Source organism: Sus scrofa, unplaced genomic scaffold (genome assembly GCF_000003025.6).
Source record: "Sus scrofa isolate TJ Tabasco breed Duroc unplaced genomic scaffold, Sscrofa11.1 Contig597, whole genome shotgun sequence".
Lineage (NCBI taxonomy): Eukaryota > Metazoa > Chordata > Mammalia > Artiodactyla > Suidae > Sus > Sus scrofa.
Window position 1 is genome coordinate 72,641 of NW_018085260.1, and position 27,436 is coordinate 100,076.

General features: G+C 37.3%; 3 protein-coding genes across 3 annotated transcripts; all 3 read right to left on the minus strand.

Annotated features, from left to right (window-relative positions):
• Window positions 1-1,453: 1,453 nt before the first annotated feature.
• Window positions 1,454-4,427, minus strand: LOC110258988 (olfactory receptor 6C2-like). Its single transcript, XM_021082281.1, has one exon. It carries the CDS (start codon window positions 3,282-3,284, stop codon window positions 2,337-2,339), a length of 948 nt encoding a protein of 315 aa, XP_020937940.1. The 5' UTR covers window positions 3,285-4,427; the 3' UTR covers window positions 1,454-2,336.
• A 5,645-nt stretch (window positions 4,428-10,072) lies between these two features.
• LOC100738075 (small integral membrane protein 15-like) lies at window positions 10,073-11,764 on the minus strand. Its single transcript, XM_021082280.1, has one exon. The coding sequence runs from the start codon at window positions 11,184-11,186 to the stop codon at window positions 10,962-10,964; it is 225 nt and encodes a 74-aa protein (XP_020937939.1). The 5' UTR covers window positions 11,187-11,764; the 3' UTR covers window positions 10,073-10,961.
• A 6,481-nt stretch (window positions 11,765-18,245) lies between these two features.
• On the minus strand, window positions 18,246-27,376 carry LOC100738529 (olfactory receptor 6C2-like). Its single transcript, XM_003481613.3, has 2 exons — window positions 27,265-27,376; window positions 18,246-18,982 (listed from the first exon to the last, which is right to left on the minus strand). Exons 1-2 carry the CDS (start codon window positions 27,374-27,376, stop codon window positions 18,246-18,248), a joined length of 849 nt encoding a protein of 282 aa, XP_003481661.3.
• Between the last annotated feature and the right edge of the window lie 60 nt (window positions 27,377-27,436).

Sequence of the window (27,436 nt, forward strand, 5' to 3'; positions counted from 1 at the left end):
CCAGTTTACATTCTCTCCAAAGTGTCTGAGGGCTCCCTTTTCTCTACATCCTCACCAACATTTGTTAATTGTGTTCTTTTTGATGATAGCCATTCTGACAGATGGGAGCTGATATCTGACCCTGGTTTGGATTAGCTTTCCCCTGATGACTAGTGATGTTGAGCATCTTTTCCTGTGCCTGTGGGTATAACTTCTTTGGAGAAATGCTATTCAGATCATAGGCCTATTTTTAATTCTTTGGGTGTTTTTGATGTTGAGTTGTATGAGCTGTTTATGTATTTTGGATTTTAACCCCTTCATCGATCACATCATTTGCAAATGTTTTCTCCCATTCAGTTAGTTGTCTTTTCAGTTCATCAATGTTTTCCTTTGCTGTGTACAATTTTAAAGTTAAAGTAGATCTCATTTGGGTTTTTTCTTCGTTTTTGTTTTTATTTTGTTGGGTTTTGTTGATTAAGGAACTTGATCCTTTTTTTTTTTTTTTTTTTTTAGGGTTGCGCCTGCGGCATATGGAGGGTCACAGGCTAGTGGTCAAATCAGAACTACAGCCACCAGCCTACACCGCAGCCACAGCAACTCAGGATATGAGCCGCATCTGCAACTTACACCACACCTCATGGCAATGCCAAAGTGCTAAAGGGGGAGCTCCCTTGTGGAAGAGTCGGTTAAGGATTCAGTGTTGTCACTGCAGCAGCCTGGATCACTGCTGTGGTGCAGGTTAGATCCCTGGTCTGGGAACTTAGGTCATTGTTTAGTATTGAAGTAGCAATAAAGAATTTCTTAGACAAGCAAAAACCAAGAGTTCATCAATTTTTTAAAAGAAATGTTAAAGGATCTTCTCTAAGTGGAAAAGAAAAGGCTACAACAAGAAGTATCTATAAGAAAGGAAAAATCCCACTGGTAAAGACAAATACATAGTAAAGGCTGAGGATCAGCCACTTAAATAAGCTAATATGAAGAGCAAAATATTTTAAAAATTATAAAATCAAATGTAACTAAAAAAAATCAATAAAGGAACAAACATAAAGGTGTAAGATATGTCATCAAAAACACAGAATGTGGGGATGGGAGTTAAAAATGAAGATCTTTTAGAATGTGATTGAACTTAAATGACTACATATTTAAAATGTGTAGCTATAGTTATAGGTCAACATAGATGAACCCCATGGTAACCACTAATCAAAAAACTATAATACAAAAAATTAAATATTTGGTGGTTAGTATGCTATAGGGACTACAAAATTAGAAGTGTAATGTTTACAATGAAAATTACATACTGGTACAAAACAATACTAAAAAAGAAAGGGGAGTTCCTGCTCTGGTGCAATGTGTCAAGAATCTGACTGCAGTGGCTCAGGTCATTGCTGAGGCACAGATTCAATCCCTGGCCCAGGACAGTGGTTTACAGATCAACATTGCTGCAGCTGTGGCATAGGTCACAGCTGCAGTTTGGATTCAATCCTTGGCCCAGGGACTTCCATATGGGGCAGGTGCAGCCATAAAAAGAAAGAAATTACATGTGTTCAGGCCCCTCAAATGTCCAATATGATTTCTCTAGCCTTAGGAAAATAACAAAATTTCTGCTAGTTCCTCATATCCCAAGTAGCCCTTTCTCTGCCCTGATGTTTCAGTTACCAATTGCTGTGTTTAGGTCACTCCTAATGGTTGTGTCTTAAAACATCAACTTGTTATTGCTCATGGTTCCAGAGGTTGACTGAGATCAAGAGGGTGGTTCTATCTTGAGTCTGCCATGGAGTTGTAATCAAATGGTAACTGGAGTGGGAATGATAAGAAGCCTGCAGTGGGCTGTTTGTCCAAGATGATGTCTGACACCACAGCTCAGATGGCTGCAAGAGATGGGATTGACCAGGCATCTCGCTATGTTCTCTCCATGGGTCTAGCATAGGCTTTCTCACTGCTTGGCAATATCGGGGTATTCAGATTTTTCACTTGGCACCTGGATTCTGCCCTCACCAGCATGTGTTCCAAAAAAAAAGAAGGTGGACATTGAAAATTTTACCTCTTAAGTCAAACAACTTCATTCCTGCCACATTCTCATGATCAAAATGAATTCATAGACCAAACAAGTTTAAAAGGAGAGGAAGTAAAGGACATCTCATGGTGGGGGAAAAAGGCATTGAAATTTTGAAACAATCTTTAATCCACAGTCAGAAAAATCTCATCGACATAAGGATGGGTTCCCTCAGCATTCTTTCTTAAACATTCTCAAATTTCTTTAATATTTTTTCAAATACATCACTACTATGGCTCTAATTTCCATCTATATTCCAATAATGAATATTTTATTTTATTTGAGTTTCCAGTATGCTGTTCTGCTACTTCTTTGAATGAAACACAAATCTTTTGAGAGTGTTATGGAAAGACTTCTTTACTTGTTTATTTCTCAGAGTATAAATAAAGGGGTTCAACAAAGGGGCAACAGATATAGGGAGCAGAGACGCTCCCTTATTAATGGCCATTTCATCTTTGGCTGAAGGTTTGATATACATAAAGATGCAGCTGCCATAGGTCATGGAAACCACAATCATGTGGGAAGAACAGGTGGAAAAGGCTTTTTTCCTTTGCTGGGCAGATGGGAATCTTAGGACCGTCCTGATGATGTATATGTAGGACAGAATGACACACACAAGGGTCACCAAGAAGGTCAACACAGCACAGGCTATAACCAGCTGCTCTATGAACCATGTATCTGAACAGGAATTCTTCAGGATTGGAGAAGCATCACAAACAAAATGGTCAATAACTGAGTCACAGAATTCTAAATGGAGGCTCAGGCCAAGGGGTGGAAGGATAATCAATAAGCCAGATACCCAACAACAGAGGATGAGATTCCTGCACACTCTGCTGTTCATGATGCTCATGTAATGCAGGGGTTTGCAGATGGCCACGTAGCGGTCATAGGACATCACTGCCAAGAGGAAAAATTCTGTAGCTCCAAAGAGGACAAAAAAAAAGATTTGGCTGAAGCAGGCATTGATGGTGATGGTTTTGTCCCCACTGGATATGATGTGCAGATAGGTGGGCACACAGGCAGTTGTGAATGAGATTTCTAAGAAAGAGAAATTTTGAAGGAAAAAATACATAGCTGTTTTTAAATGAGAATCCACCAAGACTAGAGAAATTATGGTCAGATTCCCAATCACACTGAACACATATGTGATCAACAAAAAGACAAAAATCAGAATCTCCAGTTGTGGGTCATCTGTCAAACCCAGTATGATGAACGTTGTTATCATTGAATGGTTTCTCATCACTGGCTTCATGCCCAATCTTCATGTAAAAGTCACAGAAACTCGATCTGAGGAACAATGTCAAATACAATAGGATCAAATTGGGACTACGAACAACAATTTGACAAGTCACATGTTTCTCCTTCTAAAACTTGAAAAATTGGTCTTTCATGAAGTGATGCCTTCAACTTCACCAAATATACTACAGAGAAGCTAGAACAAGTTCTTCCCATTGAAGAATTAAACAGGATCCCCATAGGACCAAATTGGCTTGGTGTCTAGAGATTTCACTGTCTTTTACTGTCCTCAACAAATATCCCTGAAGCGTACATTCCCTACATCAAGGAAATGAAATTCACTTTTCTCCTTGTGATGTGAGCAGAATCAGCTCCCACTAAGTAGAGTTCTCCAGTACAATGCCAAAGTTGTAATATATTAAAAAGAAGGAGAGATGAGGGAAACATTAGCCTGGTCTTAGGAGACAGATAGTTGGCAGGTACTACCGCTGAAAGAGAGGGAATTTTAAAAGCTGAATATTTACTGTTGGTAATTGAGATAAATGGAATAGACAGATATATAAATAGACACTTCATATATAAAGAAAGACAAAATGAGTGTTTCGAAGACATCTAGGAAGTTGTTTCCACATGCCAATCAAACCACTGCACCAGAGACTCCACCAATTTAATGATAGATGAAGGGAGTCCTGGCCACATTTCAATGTGATACACGTTCATTTGCTCCATAGGTAATCTCAGAAATTAGTGAAATATTTTAATGAAACATCAAAGATAAAGTTTGAAACTAGTACTTTATTTCTTTCCTGGAGTGAACATATGGTGTGAAAAAATACTATACAGAATAAAACATAAAAATCTTGTCTGTCAGTTGCAAATAGAAAGGTCCTAGTAAAACATACCTTTGACATTCCTCATTGTTTCACTTGTAATTGTACCTCAAATGGTTCACAATAAGTGAACATCCAGTTGAACAAAAAGATACCAGTAGAAGCATCTAATTGTATTTCTCAGCTCTGGCCCTTAGGAATCCATCCTCACCGTGAATACATTTTGGTTTCTCAACTATAAGATACTCACCTTATTTTTATTTATTTTTTTCTTTCTAGGGCCACACCCATGGCATATGGAGGTTCGCAGGCCAGGGGTCCATTCAGAGCTGTAGCCACCAGCCTACGCCAGAGCCACAGCAACACCGGATCTGAGCCGCATCTGCGAAGTTCACCACAGCTCAAGGCAACACTGGATCCTTAACCCACCGAGAGAGGCCAGGGTTCAAACCTGCAGTCTCATGGTTCCCAGTGGATTCATTAACCACTGGGCCACAACGGGAATGCCACGTCACCTTATTTTTAAATTAGGAAATATTTCTATGCACTCTGTATAACTAAAGGGAAGATAACAGCATTCAAAAGATAAACGGAAGACACCTGTCTAGCTTTTCAAAAGTGGGAGTTCTGATTGTGTGCAAACAGATTTTCACAATAAAGACGCCTTTTATTTCCTTCATTGACAATTGCTTGCATGAAAAAAACTGAATAAGAGGGTCCTTGGAGGCCCTAAATGAAAAAAAGTTTCTAATGAATCTAAAATGTAAATTATTTTGGAAAAAAAAGTCCCAACCCAAGCCCCAATGGGGTTAATGTCCTTAGAGAGAAAAGGTGCAATAATAGCAACAAACTAAATCCAGCTGTAGAAAAATAAGATTCTAATTACAAATCAGAAACAATTTTTCATTATTTATTCACGCATGGTAAGGGTGCAATGAGTTAGAAAACAGCTTTCTTAACAAAATTGTACACATAATATATATTTAAAATAGAAAAATTCAAAAGTAGAAAAAAAGAGCTGAAAAATTTAGAACCTCTAATACTCAGAAATAAATATTTTTGTCTTGGCATTTGTCCTTCCAAATGTTGTCCATATTTATATACACATGTATTTTAAGTATAATATTACACACAGCATTTTAATTTAAATTTACTTTTTTACCTAAAAATGTACAGTAAACATCTATTTCATTTAAAAAAGACATAAGCTAGTATTTATATTTCAGTATGGTGTTTACTATACATTTTCTTTAAATGCGTTAAGGAAGTGCCTTCCTGTTCCTAGTTTGCTAAGATTTTTGTAATCATTAATGGATATTGATTTTTACCCATGCCTTTTCTACATCTATAGAGATCGTTATGTTTTTACATTAACTCAGTTAAAGTGGTGACACATGAATAGATTTTCTGATATCAAACCAAACATATACTTCTGAGATGAATACACTGGGTCAAACTACATTATACTTTTAAGAAGTTACTGACTTGGTTTACTGATACTTTCTTTGTGGGGGCCGGGGGAGGTATGGTTTTTTTGTTTTTTGTTTTTTTTTTACCTCAATGAATTTTATTACATTTATAGTTGTACAATGATCACCACAACCTGATTTTATAGCATTTCCATCCCAAATCTCCAGCCCATCCCCCCAACCCACCAACCTGTCTCCTTTGGTAGCCATAAGTTTTTCAAAGTCTGAGTCAGTTTCTGTTTTGCAAAGTTCGTTGTATCCTTTTTTTAGATTCTATATATAAGTGATAGCATATGACGTTGTTGTCTCACTGTCTGACTGACTTCACTTAGCATGATAATTTCTATGTCTATCCACGTCGCTAAAAATGCCATTATTTCTTTCCTTTTTGTGGATGAATAATGCTCCACGTCTAAAGAAGATGTACCACGTCTTCTTCAGGCAAGCCTCTGTCGATGGACATTTAGGTTGCTTCCATGTCTTGGCTATTGTATATAGTGCTGCAATGAACTTTGGAGTACTTGTGTCTTTTTGAGTCATGGTTTTCTCTGGATAGATGCCCAGGAGTGGGACTGCTGGATCAAATGGTAATTATATTTTTAGTTTTCTGAAGAATCTCCATAATGTTTTCTATAATGTTTGCACCAATTTACATTCCCACCAACAGTGTAATAGGGTTAATTTTCTCCACACCCTCTCCAGCACTTCTTGTTTGTAGACTTTTGGATGATGGCCATTCTGGCTGGTGTCAGCTGGTATTCACAGTAGTTTTGATTTGCATGTCTCTAATAATGAGTGGTGTTGAATATATTTTCATGTGTTTTTTGGCCATCTGTATGTCTTCTTTGGAGAACTGTCTGTGTAGATCTTCTACACATTTTTTGATGGAGTTGTTTGGTTTTTTTGTTATTGAGCTACAGGAGATGTTGATAAATTTTGGCGATGAATCCCTTGTCAGTTGATTCACTTGCAAAGATTTTCTGCCATTCTCTGGGTTGTCTTTTCATTTTGTTTAGGATTTCCTTTGCTGTGCAGAAATGTTTCCGTTTAATTAGATCCCATTTGTTTACTTTTTTATTGTAATTATTCTATAAGGTGGATCAGAGGAGATATAGCTGTGGTTTATGTCAGAGAGTGTTTGGGCTATGTGTTTTTCACTAAGAGTTTTATACTATCTCATATATTTAGGTCTTCAATCCATTTTGAGTTTATTTTTGGTGTTACGGTGTATGGTATTAGAAAGTATTCTAATTTAATTATTTTACATGTAGCTGTCCAGTTTTCCCAGCACCATTTATTGAAGGGGTTGTCTTTTCTCCATTGTATATTCTTGCCTCCTTTGTCACAGATTAGTTGACCATGGGTGTGTGGGTGGGAGGGGTTAATTCTGAGATTTATATCCTGTTCCACCCTTCTATATTTCTGTTTTGTGCCAGTACCATACTGTTTTGATGACTATGGCTTTGTAGTATAGTCTGAAGCCAGGGGCCCTGACGCCTCCAGCTCCATTTTTCTTTCTAAGGATGGCTTTGGCCATTCTGGGTCTTTTGTGCTTCCAAACAAACGTTAAAATATTTTGTTCTAGTCTATGAAAAATGTCCTTGGTAATTTGACAGAGATTTCATTGAATCTGTAGATTGCATTGGGTAGTATAGTCACTTTGACAATTTTGATTCTTCCAATCCAAGAGCATGGTATATCTTTCCCTCTGTTTGTGTCATCTTTGATTTCTTTCATCAATGTCTTATAGCTTTCAGAGTACAGTTTAGTGATACTTGCTTTAGGATTTCTTCATCTATGTTTTTGACTGAGATTCTTCTGTAATTTTCTTTCCTGACAGTACTTGTCAGGTTTGAGTATTGAGTTTGATGCTACAATGAGTTGGGAATACATATCCTATTTACTGGAAGAGTTTGTAAGGTGATTTCTCTTTGCATGATTTGTAGATCATGTTATTTCAGTCAAATAGGCTGGGGGTGTTTTGTGAGAAGTTTTTTGACCATTTATTCATTCCCTTAATGAACACAACATATTTTTTTGCATTTTTAAATCAGTGTTAAGCATATATAGCACACACACAGCTATAATTATCAAATAAGTAAAATTATTGTTATTGCTATAAGTAACAGATGCATAAGTCAATGGAACAAAATAGGGAGCCCAGACAAAAACTGACTCAAAATTGTCAATTAACTTATGATAAAGGAACTAGGAATATACCATGGGGAATGGACAGTCTCTTCAATACAGTAGAAAAAAAAAAAGGTAAAAACTTAAAAAAAAAGAGTATTGGAAAAACTGGACAGCAAAATTGGACCCCTGTCTCCTACCATACACAAAAATTAACTCAGAATGAATTAAAGTCGTAAACATAAGTTCTAAAATCAAAAACTCCTAGAAGAAAACCTATGCAGTAAGCTCATGGACATTAGTCTTGGCAATGAATTTTTGGGTTTGATACCAAAATCAAAGGCAACTAAAGCAAATATAAACAAGAGATCACCTAGAGGGTGTGACCATTGCTTGACTTGTAAGCTGGACCCTGGGAATCAGAGGCTCCTTACCCCTCTGTTATCCTTGGAATGAACGTTCTGCACACCATTCCCATAGCTGGAGCTGTTTCAGGGATGAAAACTTGAGAGAATGTGCTGTTGAGACCATCAGGACTAAATATATGACTGAACCAAAGTAATACCTCTATAAATTGCTAAGATCCTTGTGGACGGGTGCCCAAATCTACTCAGCATATGGCCAGCCAACACAAGCCTTGTATGGAAGTTCTTTTATTTATTAAAACCACCATCTCCCTGCCCTCCATATGGGAGCCAGTTTTGAATTTCAATTGGACTGGAAAAAAAAAAAACTCCTAAGGTTGTGAACCAACACGGGGCTGCATCTAACTGAAAAGGAAACCATCAACAAAATGAAAAGGCAACCTGCTGAATGGGAGAAAATATTTGCAAGTTCTATATTGGATAAGGGGTTAATATCCAAAATTAATAAAGAACTCCAAAAGAAAGGAAAGAAAGAATACAACTCTACAACTCCATAACGAAACAAAAACAAACAAACAAAAATCCAATGTAAAAATGGGCAGAGGGGAGTTCCCATCATGGCACAGTGGTTAATGAATCTGACTAGGAACCACGAGGTTGCAGGTTTGATCCCTGGCCTTGCTCAGTGGGTTAAGGATCCAGCGGCGTTGCCGTGAGCTGTGGTGTAGGTTGCAGACGCAGCTCAGATCCTGTGTTGCTGTGGCTCTGGTGTAGGCCAGAGGCTACAGCTCCGATTGGACCCCTAGCCTGGGAACCTCCATATGCCGCGGGAGTGGCCCAAGAAATAGCAAAAAGACAAAAAAAAAAAAAAAAAAAAAAGGCAGAGGATCTGAATAGACATTTTCCAAAGAAGAAATACAGATGGCCAAGAGGCACATGAAAATGTGCTCAATATCACTAATCATCAGAGAAATGGAAATCAAAACCACAATGAAATATCACCCCAAGCCTGTTATGATAGCTATTATTGAAAAAACAATAAATAACAATCAACTAAGATGAATAAGTTCTGATAATATAATTTATAACATGGTGACTCTAGTTGATAATACTGTATAACTGAAAATGGCTGACAAAAGGACTTAATTGTCCTTAACAAAAAAATAAATAAATGTGAGTTCATAGATGTGTTAACTAGATGGGAGGAGTGCTTTCACAATATACATGTATATCAAATCATCGTGATGTACACTTTAAATGGCTTGAAATTTTCTTTGTCAGCGATACCTCGATAAGGTTAAAAAAGAAAAATTCTTAAATAGACTATGTCTTTTATAAATCTTATTTTTTTATAAAAAAGTATCAAACATTTCAATATCTAGTTTCATTTTTAAATTAAAGCTATTGGACAATTTTCTATTATGTGAAATTCATTATCAGAGGTGAGGAAAACATTAATGAGCTATTAATTACCAACAGCTAATGAAATTATTATCCATGCATTTATAAAAGCCATGTTAAAAAGTTCCAGTTATACTCCCTAATTAAAGGAAATAGCCTTTAGCTCCTTCTCATTTTGACATAATTTACACTTTCTACCCAATAACTACTATGCTGAAAATTTTCCAAATGTTAAATAAGTCCTTCTTTACCACTTGTTAAATATGACTTAACTGTGATTCTTTAAAAATTCCTTATAAGGAATTTGAAATATTAATTTCCACCATGAACCTGTTTGACCAAAAAGTATAGGGTGTCACTACCATGTGAATTGAAACAAAGAATGGAAATAAAAACAAACATGGTATCTATATAACCAGCAAATTATCTGATCAGACATTTTATTTGGGGGGGGGGCGTTGTTCTTTGTCTTTTTAGAGCCACACCTGCGGCACATGGAGGTTCCCAGGCTAGGGGTCCAATCAGAGCTGCAGCCACAGCAATGCTGCTTCCAAGCACATCTGCGACCTATACCACAGCTCACCTCAATGCCGCATCCTTAACCCACTGAGTGAGGTCAGGGATCAAACCCACGTCCTCATGGATGCTAGTCAGGTTCATTAACTGCTGAGCCAGGACAGGAACTCCTGATCAGACATTTTAACTACTTCACATTCCTACTTAGCACAAGTGAGAATAAGCTGGTTCTGAGGTACTACAAAATTTGGCCTTTTACTGCAAGCTTTAAATCACAGTGTTACTTGACAAGTCACTTTTAAGAAAATGGCAGTGTTCATAAGTACAAAAATTGTTATATCCAGTAAGTGTTATTCTACATAGTTAAGATAATAAGAGAATTCTGTACAAAATTAGATTTTAAAAAATGCAGAAAGTTTAATAATTACCAGTATCTCAAAAGCCAAAATGAGAAAAATGAAGAAAATAGAAATACTCATTGAATATTATTTTGCTCTCAGAAAGCCAGAAATGATTCTATTCCAAGAAATGAACAATTATGATAAAAGATATAAGTAATATACTGTATCTCTTTTCACCTAAAGCACACTTGTCATCTTAGGACAATTCTCATTTTTACATTTTCAACTTCGTTTGTCCAGAACAAGACCCCATTTTAAGCCATTACTTGAATAGAGTTCACATTCTAAAGTCATTTTTCTCTACAGGATGTTTTCATTTTAGTACTTAGGCTGCAAAAAGGCAAATGACTAAAAAGAATTTGTACCATAAATGCCAATTTAGAATAACTGTCTAGAGACTTCCACACCAAAGCCTAAAAGTTGCTATAGTACAGGTGAGAACTAACATGATTCTTCCATATGCTCAGACTTCCTTCACTAAATAATACCGTCATAAGGTCCAGAAAAGAAACCTTGGTGCCTTCCAAAGCTGCATAATTTTCCAAACGATTTTCCTCTAGTTGCAGAGCCTGTTCATTCCTTCAATCTTTTTTTAGTTGTTTAGCTTTTGCAATATTTTCTTGACGTTTTTGCTTCTTCTTTTGCTCCTTTTCCCTGGCCTCGATCACCCTGGCCAATTTCCATGACAGTACAGCACTTGCTGGAAACAGTGGAGTAAGAGCCAAAATAACTGTTGTAAGGAAGCCATGTGGGCCCACTGCAGGCCATTCTACAATATACTCAGCCCAAGCTTTTATATCAAACATCTTTGTAGCAGTCTTATGCTTGAGTAGTAATTTTGTCCTGGGATTATTAGCCAATCACAATGTCAGGTGACCCTTAGTTATCATAGGCTTTAGTTCTACCATACGCTTCTGAGCGAAGACTTAAATTCTATGTTCTGGTTGAGTTGAAAAGACCGACCCTCCACCCCTGGGAGCGCAGGCCAGCAGGACTGGCACAGTGGGCTTTCCCCGGGTATGCAGGGTCATCCCCACCACACCTCGTGCAGCTGGCTCAGTACCCACTACCCCTAGGCATGGGGGCAAGACCATGGCAGCAGGCACCACCAGCCTCCCCTACGTCGCGCCCTGAACGTTGAGCTCCAACCCCCACTCCCACTCACCCTATAAATTTTATTTTTTTATTTTTGTTATAGTTTATTTACAATGTTCTGTCAATTTCTGCTGTGCAGCAGAGTAACCCAGTTATACATATATATGCATTCTTTTTTTCACATTATCCTCCATCATGTTCCATCACAAGTGATCAGATATAGCTCCTTGGGTTATACAGCAATCTAGTTGCTCACCCATTCCAAATGCATATACTAACCCCAAATTTCCAGTCCATCCCACTCCCTCCCCCTTCCCCTTGGCAACCACAAGTCTGTTCTCCATGTCAGTGAATTTGTTCCTTTTCTGTAGATAGGTTCATTTGTGCCATATATTAGATTCCAGATATGTGATACCATATTGTATTTGTCTTTCTCCTTCTGACTTACTTCACTTAGTATGAAAGTCTGGTTCCATCCATGTTGCTACAAATGGCATTATATTGTTCTTTCTTATAGCTGAGTAGTATTCCATTGTGTATGAGACACCACATCTTCCTAATCCAGTCATCTGTTGACGGACATTTATGTTGTTTCCATGGCTTGGCTATTGTGAATAGTGCTGCAATGAATGTAGGGGTGCGTGCATAGTTTTCCCTTTTTTTTTTTTGCTTCGCTTTTTAGGGTCGCATCCACAGCATATGGAGGTTCCCAGGCTAGGGGTCAAATCACAGCTATAGATGCTGGCCTACACCACAGCCACAGCAAGGCCAGATCCGAGCTGCATCTGCAGCCTACATCACAGCTCATGGCAATATCGCATCCTTAACCCACTGAGTGAGGCGAGGGACTGAACCCACAACCTCATGGTTCCTAGTAAGATTCATTTCTGCTGTGTCATGACGGGAACTCCTGAATGTATGTTTTTCAATAAATACTTTGAGTACATGCCCAGGAGTGGGACTGCTGGATCATACGGTGGTTCTGTATTTAGTTTTCTGAAGTACCTCCATACTGTTTTCCACAGTGATTGTACCAATTTACATTCCCACCTACAATGTAGGAGGGTTCCCTTCTCTCCACACCTTCTCCAGCATTTGTTATTTGTAGACTTACTAATGATGGCCATTCTGACCAGTGTGAGATGGTCCCTCATTGTAGTTTTGTTTTGCATTTCTCTAATAATTAGTAATCTTGAGCATTTTTCCATGTGCCTGTTGGCCAACTGTATGTCTTCTTTGGAGAAATGTCTATTCAGATTTTCTGCCCATTTTTCAAATGGGTTGTTTGTTGTTGCTGTTGTTGTTGTTTTTGCTGTTGAGTTGTATGTGTTGTTTGTATACTTTGGAGGTCAAGCCCTTGTCAGTTGCATCATTTGAAACTATTTTCTCCCATTCTATAGGTTGTCTTTTTTCTTTTCATGGTTTCCTTTGCTGTTCAAAAGCTTGTAAATTTGATTAGGTCCCATTGGTTTATTTTTGTTTTTATTTCTGTTGCTTTGGGAGAACAACCTAAGAAAATATTTGTATGGTTGATGTCAGAGAATGTTTTCCTATGTTCTCCTCTAGGAGTTTCATGGTGTCTTATCTTGTGTTTAAGTCCTTAAGCCATTTTGAGTTTATTTTTGTTCATGGTGTGAGGGTGTGTTCTGTGTTCTAGTTTCACTAATTACACACAGCTGTTCAGTTTACACATCACCACTTGCTGAAGAGACTGTCTTCTTCCCATTATTTTGTTCTTGCTCTTTTGTCAAAGATTAATTGACCATAGGGGTCTGGGTTTATTTCTCGGTTCTCTATTCTGTTCCATTGGTCTGTATGTCTGTGTTTGTACAAGTACCACACTGTCTGTATTACTGTAGCTTTGTAATATTGCCTGAAGTCTGGGAGAATTATGCCTCCTGCTTGGTTTTTTTCCTCAGGATTGCTTCGGCAATTCAGGGTTTTTTATGGTTCCATATAAATTTTTTTGATTGTTTGTTCTAGTTTTATGAAAAATGTCATGGGTAATTTGATAGGGATCACTATGAATCTGTAGATTGCTTATGGCCATTTTTATGATGTTAATTCTCCCAATCCAGGAGCATAGAATATCTTGCCATTTCTTTGAATCCTCTCTAATTTCCTTCATTAATGTTTTATTATTCTCAGCATAGAAGTCTTTCACCTACTTGGTCAGGTTTATTCCCAGGTATTTAATTTTTGGGGTGTAATTTTTAAAGGTATTGTATTTTTATATGCCTTTTCTAATATTTCATTTTCAGTATAGAGAGACGAAAAAAGGAGAAAACTCAATGGATAGAGCAGAAATACAAAAAAACCATAAGAGAATACTATGGACAATTATATGCCATCAAATTTGACAACCTAGAAGAAATGGACAACTTTCTATAGACATACAGCCCGCCAAAACTGAATTAAGAAGAAATAGATCAATTGAATAGACTAATCATGAGAAATGAAATTGAGTATGTAATAAAAACACTCCCTACAAATAAAAGTCCAGGACCAGATGGCTTCACAGGTGAATTACACCACACAAAGAAGAACTTATGCCCATCCTTCTTAAACTTTTCCAAAAGGTTGAAAAAAGAACACTCCCAAAGACACTCTATGAAGCCACCATCACCCTAATAACAAAACCAAAGATACTACTGAAGAAGAAAAGTATAGGCCAATATCTTTGATGAATATATATGCAAAAATTCTCAACAATATTTTAGGCAACTGAATCTAGCAACATATAAAAAAAGATCATACACCATGAACAAGTGGGATCCATCCCAAGTTCACAAGGATGGTTCAACATATGCAAATCAATCAATGTCATACACCACATTAACAACAAAAAGACAAAAACCACATGATCATATCAATAGATGCAGAAAATGCATTTGACAAAATCCAACATCCATTTTTAAAATTTTATTAGAGTATAGTTGAATTACAAAGTTGTGTTAGTTTCAGGTATACAGCAAGGTAATTCAGTTATAAATATACGTATATACATTCCTCTTCAGATTCTTTTCCCATATAGACTATTACATAGTTTTAAGTAGATTTCCTTGTGCCACACGTTAGGTCCCTGTTACCTCATTATTTTACATATAGTATTGTGTATATGTCAATCCCAACCTCCTAATTTATCCAACACCCCTCCTCCCCAACATTTCTCCTTTGATAACCATAAGTTTGTTTTAAAACTCTTTGAGTCCGTTTCTGTTTGTAAATTCTTTTGTATCACTTTGCATTGGATTCTACACATTAGTAATCTCATGTGATATTGTCTTTCTCTGTCTGACTTACTTCTCTTAGTATGATAATCTCTTGGTCCATCCAGTTTGCTGCAAATGGCATGATTTTAATGTTTTTAATGACTGAGTAATATTCCATTGTTTATACGTACATTTTCTTTATCCATTCCTCTGTTGATGGACAGTTAGGTTGCTTCCATGTCTTAGCTATTTAGTGCTGCAATGAACATTGGGGTGCATGTATACATATATATATATTTTTTTTGTGGTTGACGTTTATTTATTTTTTGCATATGGATGTCCAATTGCTCCAGTATTTTTTATTGAAAAGATTATGCTTTTCCCATAGAATTACCCTGGCAACTTTGTGAAATAGATCAGTTGAAGTCATATGTATGGATCTGTATCTAGAATCCCTGTTCTGTCTCACATCTCTTCTTACATCTCTCACATCTCTTCTTAGGCCCTATTGGGTTTTTTTTTCCATTTTTTTTATTACTCAAATGAATTTATCACATCTGTAGTTGTATAATGATCATAACAATCTGATTTCACAGGATTTCCATCCCGCAGCCCAGGGGGTGCATGTATATTTTTGAATTATGGTTTTCTCCAGATATATGCCCAGGGGTTCAATGGCTGGATCATATGGTCATTCTATATTTAGTTTTTTAGAGAACTTCCATACTGTTCTCCATAGTGGTTGTATCAATGTACATCCACACCAAGAGAGTAGGAGGGTTTCCTTTTCTCTTCGCCCTCTCCAAGGTTTATTGTTTGTAGACTTTTTGATAATGGCCATTCTGACTGGTATTTTTGTAGTTTTGATTAATGATATTGAGCAGATTTTCATGTGCTTTGAGTCATCTGTCTGCTTTCTTTGGAGAAATGTCTGTTTAGATCTTCTGACCATTTTTTAACTGGTAAAGAGTTAAAAAATAATATCAAGTAATAATATCAAGTAATTTTTCTTAAACCTTTAAACAGAGAAAATTTTTCTGACAGTTTTAGTACTGTCAACAGTTAAATTTTGCTGATCTCAGTAAATGTAGACTGTTCTCAAGTCAGCCTTCAAATTATCTCATTTAAAAAATGCACTTCTCTGAGGCGATTTAAGATGTGTGTACTGATATTAACACAACTTTGGAGTCATATAAAAGTGGATTTGATTATGAATCAATCACTTATAAAACTACCTAACCTCCAGGAGTCTCATTTTCTCAAAATGAAATATTGATTTCAGAATCAGCAATAATATATAAAAAGTTAGGCACTTAACAGTCTGACTGAAAACTAGCTTTCTTAATCAATCATGTCTTATCATTACATGTATGTCCACTACTATCATTCTTATATTATTTGAAAGTGCAATATATTTTCTTTGGGGTTCAAATTGTTTTTGATCCATTACTCCTATATCCAAGCCTTGTCTTTTTTTAAGATTTTAGTTAACATTTTTTGAATATGCTGTACATACAGAAAGGAAAAATCCCAAAACTCTACACTTTGAGATTTTTCATTTCTGTTTCTCCAGTAGCTAATATGGTTTCTCTAGCCTTAGGAGACCATGGAGTGTTCTGCTGGCTCCCTGTAGTCCACTAACCAGGCAAAGCATGTTCCCTCTACCTTGTTTTTGAATATCTGTTGCTGTGCAATGTATCTCCCCATATTTTAGTGGATAAGACAAAATGTTATCACTAGTAGTTATAAGAGTGGATAGGGGCAGCTGAGTGGTTCTCAAATGACTCTTTCATTTTGTTGTAATCAGCGGTGACTGCATGTAAAGACACAGCTGAGCAGATATCCAAGAAGGTTTCTGAGACACATGTCACTACAGCTAACATGGCTAGATGAGATGGTGGCTAACCAGATACCTCTCTCTACACCACCTCTCTGCAAGGCTAGCTTGGGCTTCCTCATTGCATGGCAGTCTCGGGGTATTCAAGCTTCTCACATAACTCCTGGACTCCTACAGAGCATATGTTCCAAAAAAGAAGGCAGAATCCACATGTCTCCAGTGACCTAATCTATGAAGTGACACGACTTCATATCTACAACATGCTAATGGTCAAAGTCAAGTCATAGGGCCAGTCGAAATTAAAAGGAAGAGAAAAGAAACTACTTCTTCTGATCAGGAGTGTACAAAGAATTTGCAAAATGTCCTTAATCCACCCACAGTCATGAATCTGAAAATGACCTCAGGGACAAAAGGAGCTATTTACAATCAGTTCATCCTTCCACAGTCTGCCCTTTCCAGAATCTTAGCCTCTCTGGTCCCTTTTGTTTCAAACACAGTCTGATGTCTCTAAGTCAATAGCTTTTGTGTTTTACCCATATTTGTTGTTTTTGAGACAATTACAGGCATGTCTTGGAGAGATTGCAGGTTCAGTTCCAGACCACCACAATAAAAGTGAATATCATAATAAGATGAGTCACAACATTTTTTCGGTTTCCTAGTGGATATTAAAGTTATGCTTACACAATACTGAATCCTGTGAAGTGTCCAATAATACTGTGTCTAAAAAAAAACCAATGTACATATCCTAATTTAAAAATACTTTACGGCTAAGAAATGCTAACCATCATTTGACAACAAAGGTTTGCTACAAAACTTCAATTTGTTAAAAATGCCGTATCTGCAAAGTGCAATTAAAGCAAAGGACATCATTGCAGTTCCCGTCGTGGCTCAGAAGTTAACAAATCCGACTAGGAACCATGAGGTTGTGGGTTCAATCCCTGGCCTTGCTCAGTGGGTTAAAGATCTGGTGTTGCCGGGAGCTGTGGTGTAGGTTGCAGATGCGGCTTGGTTCCCGAGTTGGATCTGGCATAGGCTGGCGGCTATGGCTCTGGGAACTTCCATATGCCACAGGAGCGGCCCAAGAAATGGCAAAAAGACAAAAAAAAAAAAGAAAAAGAAAAAGAAAAGCACAGCATCATTTTGCTTGTGCTCAGAAAAGGAAGTCTGCCAATTATCTTTAAAGACTATTTGGCTATGTTTGTATTTAGGTTATGTTGGGGGGCATATGGTTTAATAAGTTCAGATTAGCAGAGGCAAGGAATATTATTTATTATAATTTTTGAAAAACCAGGTATTTATCATGAGGCAGGATTAAGGAGGCATCTTCATCTGAAGATGAAGACAACTTACAGTTCCTAAGAATCCATGTTTTTTATCCTGTTGAAAATGGCAAGTATTTAGAAAAAGGTTGTATTACAAAGAGAGGAAAGCACAACATGGAAAGAATAGATTCAATACAAAAGACCAATGACTGACGTGTATTTGAGAAAACTAAAAAGAATGCATTGAAATGTGGAACGAGGTGACAGAAGTTTCAGAAAAGTAGAGAACTGTCCACCTGCATGATGCCAGGACTATCAAGGTTCTGACTTGCTTCTCAACTCTCTATTGCTCCTCAACATTAGGGGATTGCACAACCCCAGTGCCTCAGTTTCCATCCATACGTTGATGCTTATTGTTTTAATTTGAATTCCCAATATGAAGATCGAAATATATTTCAATCAAAATTTCTTTGAAACATTGGCAAGTCTTTTAAAGGTGTCATAGAAAGACTGCCTTACTTGTTTATTTCTCAGGGTATAAATGAAGGGGTTCAACAAAGGGGCAACAGATGTAGGGAGAAGAGATACTCCCTTATTAATGGCCACTTCATTCTTGGCTGAAGGTTTGATATACATAAAGATGCAGCTGCCATAGGTCATGGAAACCACAATCATGTGGGAAGAACAGGTGAGAAAGGCTTTCTTCCTTTGATGGGCAGACGGAAATCTTAGGACCGTCCCGATGATGTATATGTAGGACAGAACGACACACACAAGGGTCACTATCAAAGTCAACACGCCAGAGAATACAATCAGCTGCTCTATGAACCATGTATCTGAACAGGAATTCTTCAGGATTGGAGAAGCATCACAGAAAAATTGGTCAATAACAGTGTCACAGAATTCCAGACAGAGGCTCAGGCCAAAGGGTGGTAGGATAATCAATAAGCCAGATACCCAACAACAGAGGATGAGATTCCTACAGACTCTGCTGTTCATGATGCTCATGTAACGCAGGGGTTTGCAGATGGCCACGTAGCGGTCATAGGACATCACTGCCAAGAGGAAAAATTCTGTAGCTCCAAAGAGGACAAAAAAAAAGATTTGGCTGAAGCAGGCACTGATGGTGATGGTTTTGTCCCCACTTGATATGATGTGCAGATAGGTGGGCACACAGGCAGTTGTGAATGAGATTTCTAAGAAAGAGAAATTTTGAAGGAAAAAATACATAGCTGTTTTTAAATGAGAATCCACCAAGACTAGAGAAATTATGGTCAGATTCCCAATCACACTGAACATATATGCGATCAACAGAAAGATAAAGGCCAGAATCTCCAGTTGTGGGTCACCTGTCAAACCGAGTATGATAAATGTTCTTATGGCTGAATGGTTTCTCATCACTGGCTTCATGCCCAATCTTCACATAAAAGTCACAGAAACGCAATCTGAGAAGCAACATCAAAATATGACCGAATCAGACAGCATCTACCAACACCAAACAAATCCAGTCACACACACACTTCCTTGTGTAACTTCGTGATCAGGTTTTGATGAGGGAATTCCCTCAAGTCCACTGAAATCTACCATGGGGAGGCTAAGCTGATGGAAAGTTTCTCTTGAAGATTACTGCTATTGAAATTGTTTTCCATATTCTAGGATTTCCCAGTTCACAGTTCTGTTTCCAACTCACTTTAAGTTCCTATTTTGGTTGAGCTTTCTCCTGTTGGATCAGGAGTTGGCCGCTTCTGAGCTATACTTGTATGGGTCACAGACTGTTTTTCAACACTTGCACTCAAAAGCTAAATCCTAAAATTCCTTTGCTTCAAGTTGTGTTACCTGAGAAAATGCATATATACTGAGGATGGGATTATGGTCTGGGTGCATAATCTCTTCAGAGCCCTCAAGTCAGATTTCTCCTAGAAAATAAGTCATTCAATGGCCCTTTCTCCTAAATTTCTCTAAGTTCCTCTGTTATTCCTTTATTTCCACGACTCTCCTCAGCAAACGGCTTACATGCATGCTTATTTTAGTTTAATTTTTTAAAGGGTCGAAAGGTATAAATAGTTGAAGGATATCAAGACAACTTTGCTTTCCCTCCTTCTAGACAACAGAGGTCTCACAGTAACACCCAGCGGTTAAGCGTATGGACCTTGGAACAGTTTGTCTGGGACCAAGTCCTATCTCTCTGTGAGCCTCGTGACCTTGGGCAAGTTATTTGATCTCTGTGTACTCCTTGTTTCCCAAGCTGTAAACTAGATCCCCAGGAATACTGCATTATGGGGTTAAGGTCAGCTTTAAATGAGAGAAACCATGTAACATGTATATAATTGTACTTCGCAAATAATTAACAGTATACATTTTTTTCTCCTGAAGCCAATCTTTCATTATCTCAAGAAGGCATTTACCTGTATAAGAAGCATTATCTCTCTTCTCTGTACCCCCCCAAATCCTCTCTCTTCCCCTCCTCTCTCTCTCAGACACACACACACACACACACACAGACACACACACACACACACACACCAATTTCTTCTACTTTTCTAGATTCATATCATCAGCATACAAATATTCTCTGGTATGGCCTATATTTTAAAAAGAAAGAATAAAAATACTAGTAGGAAGTGACAAACCATTTATATAGTTTTAACTTTAGGAAACATATTAATCTACACACTCAAAAATAAAATATCTTATCTTCCAAGCATATAATTTACCTCTCATTATGAATGCAATTCTTTTCTATTTAATTTATCTTTCAATGGAGTATTAAGACCACTCCCCAAATACTTACCTGTATCATGTACACATAATAGATAAATGAAAGACAGAGACAGACAAAGAAAGAGAGAGAAAGATTAGGAAAACGTTTCCTGTGTGTGGATCAATCACTGTACGTGGGATTGTATCAACATGATACATAAAATGAGCCCTGTGCATATTTTCAATTAGGGAAGATTCATGACTCTATGAATAATCTCAGGAATAACTGGATTTCTTAATAAAATATCAAAAAGAAATACTGAAATTAGTAATTCATTTTTTTTTTTTACTAGAAGGAAACATAATCACAAACATGCTGTATAAATTACCTATGCGAATGTGCCTGCTGGAACACATCCCATTATTGACCTTGGACATTCTTCATTGTTTCACCAGAAAACTCTACCTCAGATGACCTTAGTGAGCTTCACAGATTAACAAAAAAGGACCAGTATGATTATCTAAGTGCACTCCTAGTCCCCTGCCCCCAGAAACCAGTGGTCACTGTATATTTATATATATATATAGTCTCTAAACTTATAAGAAATATGATCCTACTTTAAAATTAAGACATACTTCTGTGCACTCTGGGTAACTGAAAGAAGATAAAGTCCAAAGAGCAAGGAGGAATTCAAAAGCCTTTACGCCTCTGCAAAAGCAGACATTCTCATTTTCTCTGGTCAAAGAGTTTATTTCCTTCAACTGTAACAGGCAAGAAGAAAACTGAGTTAAAACATCCTTGGAGGACCTCATTCAAAACTCTCTATTGAATTTAAAATGTAATTTATTCTCCCCCCCTCCAAAAAAAGCCCTAGGCCAAGCACTGATGAGGATAATTTCCTTAGAAAAAGATGAAATCATAGTAACAAGTGCAATCTAAACAATTAAAAAAAAAAAAACCAAAATGATTCCAGTGACCAATCAGAATCTTGTTAATTATTTGTTCACACATGGTTTATGCAATGCAATAGGAAGATAGCCATCTTATCTAAAATTATATTCATAAAAATATTTAATACAGAAAAATTCAAAAACAGATTTTAAAAACTAGAAAAAACATAGAAACTGTCAATTCCAGAAAGAAAATTATCTTGGTGTTTGTTCTTCTAAATATTGCCTATAGTACTATGTAACTGCTATACTTACTACGACTAGTTTATCATAAAAGATAAGTCTCTGGAACAGCCAGGTGGAAGAGCGAGGTGTGGGGGATGGAGAGGCATAGTATCCATGCCATCTCCTGGCTCAACCCCCCAGCACTCAATGTGTTCACTAACCTGGAAACTCCCCCCTTTTATAGTATTTAAGTATCATCACCATCTCTTGCTCACCCTCCCCAGAGATCAGTGGACAGGGCTGAAAGCTTCAATCCTCTAGTCACTGGGTCTTTCTAATGACCAGCCCCATTCTGAGGCTACCTAGGGTCCCCACCGTAAGTCTCCTTTTTGCCTTAAACTCAGGGTAACAAAATACACCCCTATCAATCAGAAAATTTGAAGAGTTTTAGGAGCTCTGTGCCAGGAATTCAGATAAAGACAAAACAATTCTTATATATATTTACAAGGTGTGTGTGTTTATAAGTTTGTGTGTAAAAATCTTCAAGGTTTAACAGCCAGAGGCAGAAACAGAGCAACAAGTTCTTTTGTTTTGTTTTGTTTTCTTTTCTTTTTTGGCCGCACCCAGGGTATATGGAAGTTCCCAAGCCAGGAATCAAATCTGAGCCATTGCTGTGATCTACAACCTACACCAGAGCGGCAGCAACACTGGATCTTTAACCCAATTGCCAGGCTGGAGAGGAACCCAAGCTGCCTCAGAGACAATGCAAGATCATTTAACCCACTGCACTGTTAGATCAGCCAGGAAGAAGGAGGCAGAGGCTGGAGGAGTAAGATTGCAAACAGGGTTTATTCATTTACTAACAGAGTGGACTGGAGCTCTGAGCATGCAAGGCTCAGTGCTGCCCCCACAGCCACAAGGGAGTACTCGTTTTTTTTTTGTTTTTTTTTTTTTTTTTTTTATACACAGAGGTCATTTTGTTGAGCCTTGTAGTCTACAGCCTTGGGGCTATCTTCGTTTTAGGAAACTCAAGCCATTACAAGAGCCTGTTCAATAAGAAGGAATCTGCAAGTCTGGATTCAGCTGGGTTATGCTGATGTTTTTGTTCTTTTAGGCCCTGTTTCATTTTCCACCTAAGATGTACCATGGTGGGAACTCCCAGAGTAGTAAGCTTTTACTATATTTCTCTTAGTAATTAACGGAACAAGCAGAAAAAGAAATGAGTACATGAAATTGAAACTGAGCACAGCCTGGAGGGGTTCCAGGGCGTAAAAGCCTTTCTGTGTCCTCCATCACTTGCTCTTAGGAAATGGGCCTCATTCAGCCACCACGACCTTCCCTGAGATCCCAGGGGCAGGTTGAGACAGCTGCTGATCAGGGAAGGAAGAGGATGCAAACACAACGGAGGAACCATCAAGCAATAGTACAGCCTTGGGGCAGGATCCTGGTTCCTTCTCAAGGAATAGACAAAATAACATAGACATCGTATACATCTAAGAGAAAAGTTATATTCCTTATGCTTCTTTTAGAAAAGAATACTTTAAAACCAAACAGCTTAGACTCCTTCCTTGTCCTTCTCCCTGACTTAATTGCACCCTAAATACAATCACCCATAAGCTAAAGATCAGGCACCCTGAGCACAGTTGCCTGTGGGTTAAAGATTAATAGCACGTGATGTTTTGCAGGGACTTTCCTAGTTTGTTCTCTTCTCTGAGCAATATGCCCTTTCCCCAAGTACTGTTATTCTAGGCAACAACCCAGAAGACAGCCATCATGAGCATACCAAGATCTCCTGACATCAGCTTTGATGACTAAGATTTCCCCAAAGAAAGAAGAATGCATGTTTGTCCAAACCCTGATTCCTATATGAAAACCTGTTTATCTCTTTTTTACTAAAAAACTCCTTGCAATTCTTTCTAACATGGGGGCACAGTCTTCAGGGCATTAGTCTGCTGGGAACCCCCCCCCTTTGCCTGGCAAAGCAATAAAGCTATTTTTTTCTCCTTTACCAAAACTCTATTTCTGCATTTCAACACAGCACCAACAGACAGAGGCCAAATTCCCACAACAAAATGAGGATTTGATCAATACAATACATAAGCTGGATCACAGTGTTGACTTAAAAAAAACGCACAACATGAGAGTTGTGAGCTGAGTTTTATTCAGGACAAAATGAGGCCTATAGCCCCAGAGGGAACATCTCAAATAGCCCGGAGAAACAAACTGCTCTGAGAAGGCAAGTCGGGGAGCTAGGATATATAGGGGTTTTCCAACTTTACACATGGAGAAATATAAAAATCTTAAGTATCCAATTTGGTGAGTTTTGACAAATATAAGCTACATTCCTATTAATTATTAACATTGATCATTTAATCAACTGCAGGTTTCTTTTAGCTGTGGATTACTTTGGGTATGATTTCCATCGATTGTAAGCACTTACAGGCCAGGAGATCACCACAAAAAATCACTTCAATACTTTATTGCATAAAGCAACCATTTCCTATGCTCGCAGATCCTGTTGTCAGGAATTTATACTGAGTGTACACCAGGTTTTACTTCTGTTCTATGGTGACTGGGGCCTCATAGGAAAAACCTGAAGACTGAGAACAGTAATCCTCTTAAGACACCTTCACTCACATGTCTGGCAGCTCAATGAACCTGGCTGTCAGGGTGAGGCCTCAGTTTCAGGGTTGGTCTTCAAACACACACTTCTCCATGTGGTTTCCCTTCAGAGCCACTTAGGGCTTCTTCACAGCATGGTGATTGGGCTCCAAATGTAAGTTCCCCAAATAGAGGGATTTGACAAGAGCCATATTTTTTTAATGACCTAACCTTGTATGACACAGTACCAACTCTACTGGTTAGAGTAGTCACCAGCTTCTGTCCAAATTCAAAGGAAGGCATTTAAATTCTACTTCTCCTTGGAAGGAGTGTCAAAGTCATATTATAAGAGGATGTTGGATGGGAGATGTGTTACTGACATTTAGGGGCAGACTACCTGCATCAGAGCTGAAAGTGGAGTATATAACACATGGCTTTACTTCTTTTTCCTTTTTGGAAACACTTTTAAAATTAAATTATAGTTGATTTACAATGTTTATTCAATTTCTGTTGTACAGCAGAGTGACCCAGTCATACATATATGTACATTCTTTTAATATTTTTTCATAATATCTTCCTTCATTTCCAACCCAAGAGATTGGACATTTTTCTCTGTGCTGTACAGTAGGACCCCAATGCTTATCGATTCCTAATGTCCCAGTTTGCCTCTCTAAAATATTCAAAAAACTCATACAACTCAAAACCAAAAAACCAAATTGAAATATGGGCAAAGACCTAAGAAGACATTTCTCCAAAGACATAAGGTTAGTCAGTAGGCACATGAAAAAATGCTCAACATCACTCATTGTTAGAGAAATGCAAATTAAAACACAATGTCAGAATTTCCAACATTAACAAATGAACACATAAATGCTGGAGAGCATGTAGAGAAAAGAGAACCCTCATTCACTGTTGGTGGGAATGTAAATTGGTATAACCAGTATGGAAAAAAGTATGGAGGTTCCTCAGAAAATTAATTATAGAACTACCATATGACCCAGCAAGCCCACCCTTGGACATATTTCTGGACAAAACAGTCACTCGAAAAGATACATGCACCCCTATGTTCATTGCTGCACTGGTCACAACAGCCAAGCCACAGAAACAGTCTACATTTCCATCAACAGGTGAATGGATTAAGAAAATATGCTACATATTTACAAGAGAATGCTACTCGGCCATAAAAAAGGACAAAATAATGCTGTGTACAGCAACATGGAGGCAACTAGAGATTTTCATACCAAGTGAAATAAGCTTTACCTCTTTTTCAATGAGGCTGTAGAGATAATGAATAATTATGAGAAGTTTATGCAGACATTACTCTACACATTTATCTCTCCAGTTATTCCAGGCAGATTGATGGCAACAATCATTATCTTGATGTTTAAGAAACAGTCTTTTTAATCTTGCAAGTATCTTTCTAAAAGTCTACCTTCTTATAATTTACTATGAAGAGCAGAACCTAGCAATAATCTGGAAAACAATTTTATTTAATCCATTCATGTTTTCTTTGCCATTGTCATTATAATTAACAGATAAATATTTTCAAGATATTTGACTAGAGAAATGTGTGGTACCTATAGAAATAGACAAGAACAAGTACAAATGGAAGATATGGAATCTTGTGCAAAGAGTTTAATCACCATTGTGGTATAAACCAACTAGTATGACATATACATTAGGACAATTACATCTATGCGTTGTGACATCTATGCGTTCTTAGCCCTGACACTTGGAGTGAAAAAAAAATTCATACCCCAGTTTTGGAGGAAATGAAACATAATTTTATCCTTAAGGAAGTCATTTGAATTTTGAGAAACTTATATTTGATTTAGTGTGGGAAACTTGTACAGAATTAAAAATGAATAATTATATGACATCATGAAATTCATCATATATTCCTATGTATTAAATATGTTCATTGCCATGTTCAATTTAACTTTCTTATATGCTCTTGGAAAAGACTGCATGAGACATAAACTAGCTGCATATTAGACCATGTTTTATTATCTCCTGAAATTTGAAAAATCTAACCAACATAAATACTAATATAAAATCACACAGATGAACTGTGCGCCTCATTTCAAGGGATGTTATGCTTTCTTACTATGTTGACAATTGGCACCTCAAAGAATCACTTGACAAATTAATTCTCTACATCACTCTTTTAAAGAGTAAGATCTCTTGGAACATCTTCAGCATATTTAACCATGACAAAATCCAATTTAAGAATCTCAAACAATAATGGCTTTTAAACAAAACATGGTACATTCATTTAAATTACTTAAATTACTTAAGAGGTACAGCTCTTCTAGAACTGATAGTCCATAATACAATCAAAACCATTTGTTTTATTTTAACATGCTATTAGAGAGTATTAACTTTGCAATTTTATATTTCTAACATAGAAAGAATTCACTTCTATGAAGAACAAAAAATTAAATTCAGAATGTTTAGAATGGAATGAGATTCTAAGATCAGGTAAATAGCAGAGATGAATTCTTAAATTCAAAGTGTCAAAATAACTTTCTGTTTGACACCGTTTTATGTTTCCATGTTAATTATTTCAGTAAACAGTATTGCTTCTCTGAAGCAGAAAATATCTTTCTAAATGCATCTCCAAAGGTTTGTTCTACTTGCTAGATCCTGAAAGTATAAATGAATGGGTTCAGCAAAGGGGTGACTGAAGTGTTGAGCACAGCTACTCCTTTGCTTAAAGTGATTCTTTCATCTGCTGATGGTTTTATGCAGATGAATATACAACTACCATAAGTGATGGACACAACAATCATGTGAGAAGAACAGGTAGAAAAGGCTTTTTTCTTTTGTGGAGCTGAGGGGAATTTTAGAATTGTCTTCATGATGTAAGAGTAAGAAAGAAGAACCAACAACAATGTGACAGTGAGGGTCATCACAGCTAAGAAAATGCAATCATTTCTAGGAAACCTGTGTCTGAGCAAGGAAGTTTCAGGATGGGAGAAATATCACAAGCAAAATGACCAATAACGTTTGAAGCACAGAAATTCGGGCTAAGACTTAAAATCAGTGGAGGGAGAATGACCAAGAATCCAGGTGCCCAAGAACTGAGTACAAGCTGATTGACAAATGTTGCTGCTCGTGATGGATGTATAATGCAAAGGTTTGCAGGTGGCAACACTGCGGTCATAGGACATCGCTGCAAGAAGGAAAAACTCTGTAGCCCCCAAGAATATATAAAAATACAACTGAGATAT

Excerpts from the sequence above, each read along its gene's own strand:
- LOC100738529 (XM_003481613.3), bottom strand. The coding sequence starts at position 27,376 with ATGTCCTATGACCGCAGTGTTGCCACCTGCAAACCTTTGCATTATACA. Across the intron at positions 18,983-27,264 it reads CTTGGGCACCTGGATTCTTG|AAATCTCATTCACAACTGCC; the intron begins GTCATTCTCCCT and ends TCTCTTTCTTAG.
- LOC100738075 (XM_021082280.1), bottom strand. The coding sequence starts at position 11,186 with ATGTTTGATATAAAAGCTTGGGCTGAGTATATTGTAGAATGGCCTGCA.
- LOC110258988 (XM_021082281.1), bottom strand. The coding sequence starts at position 3,284 with ATGAAGCCAGTGATGAGAAACCATTCAATGATAACAACGTTCATCATA.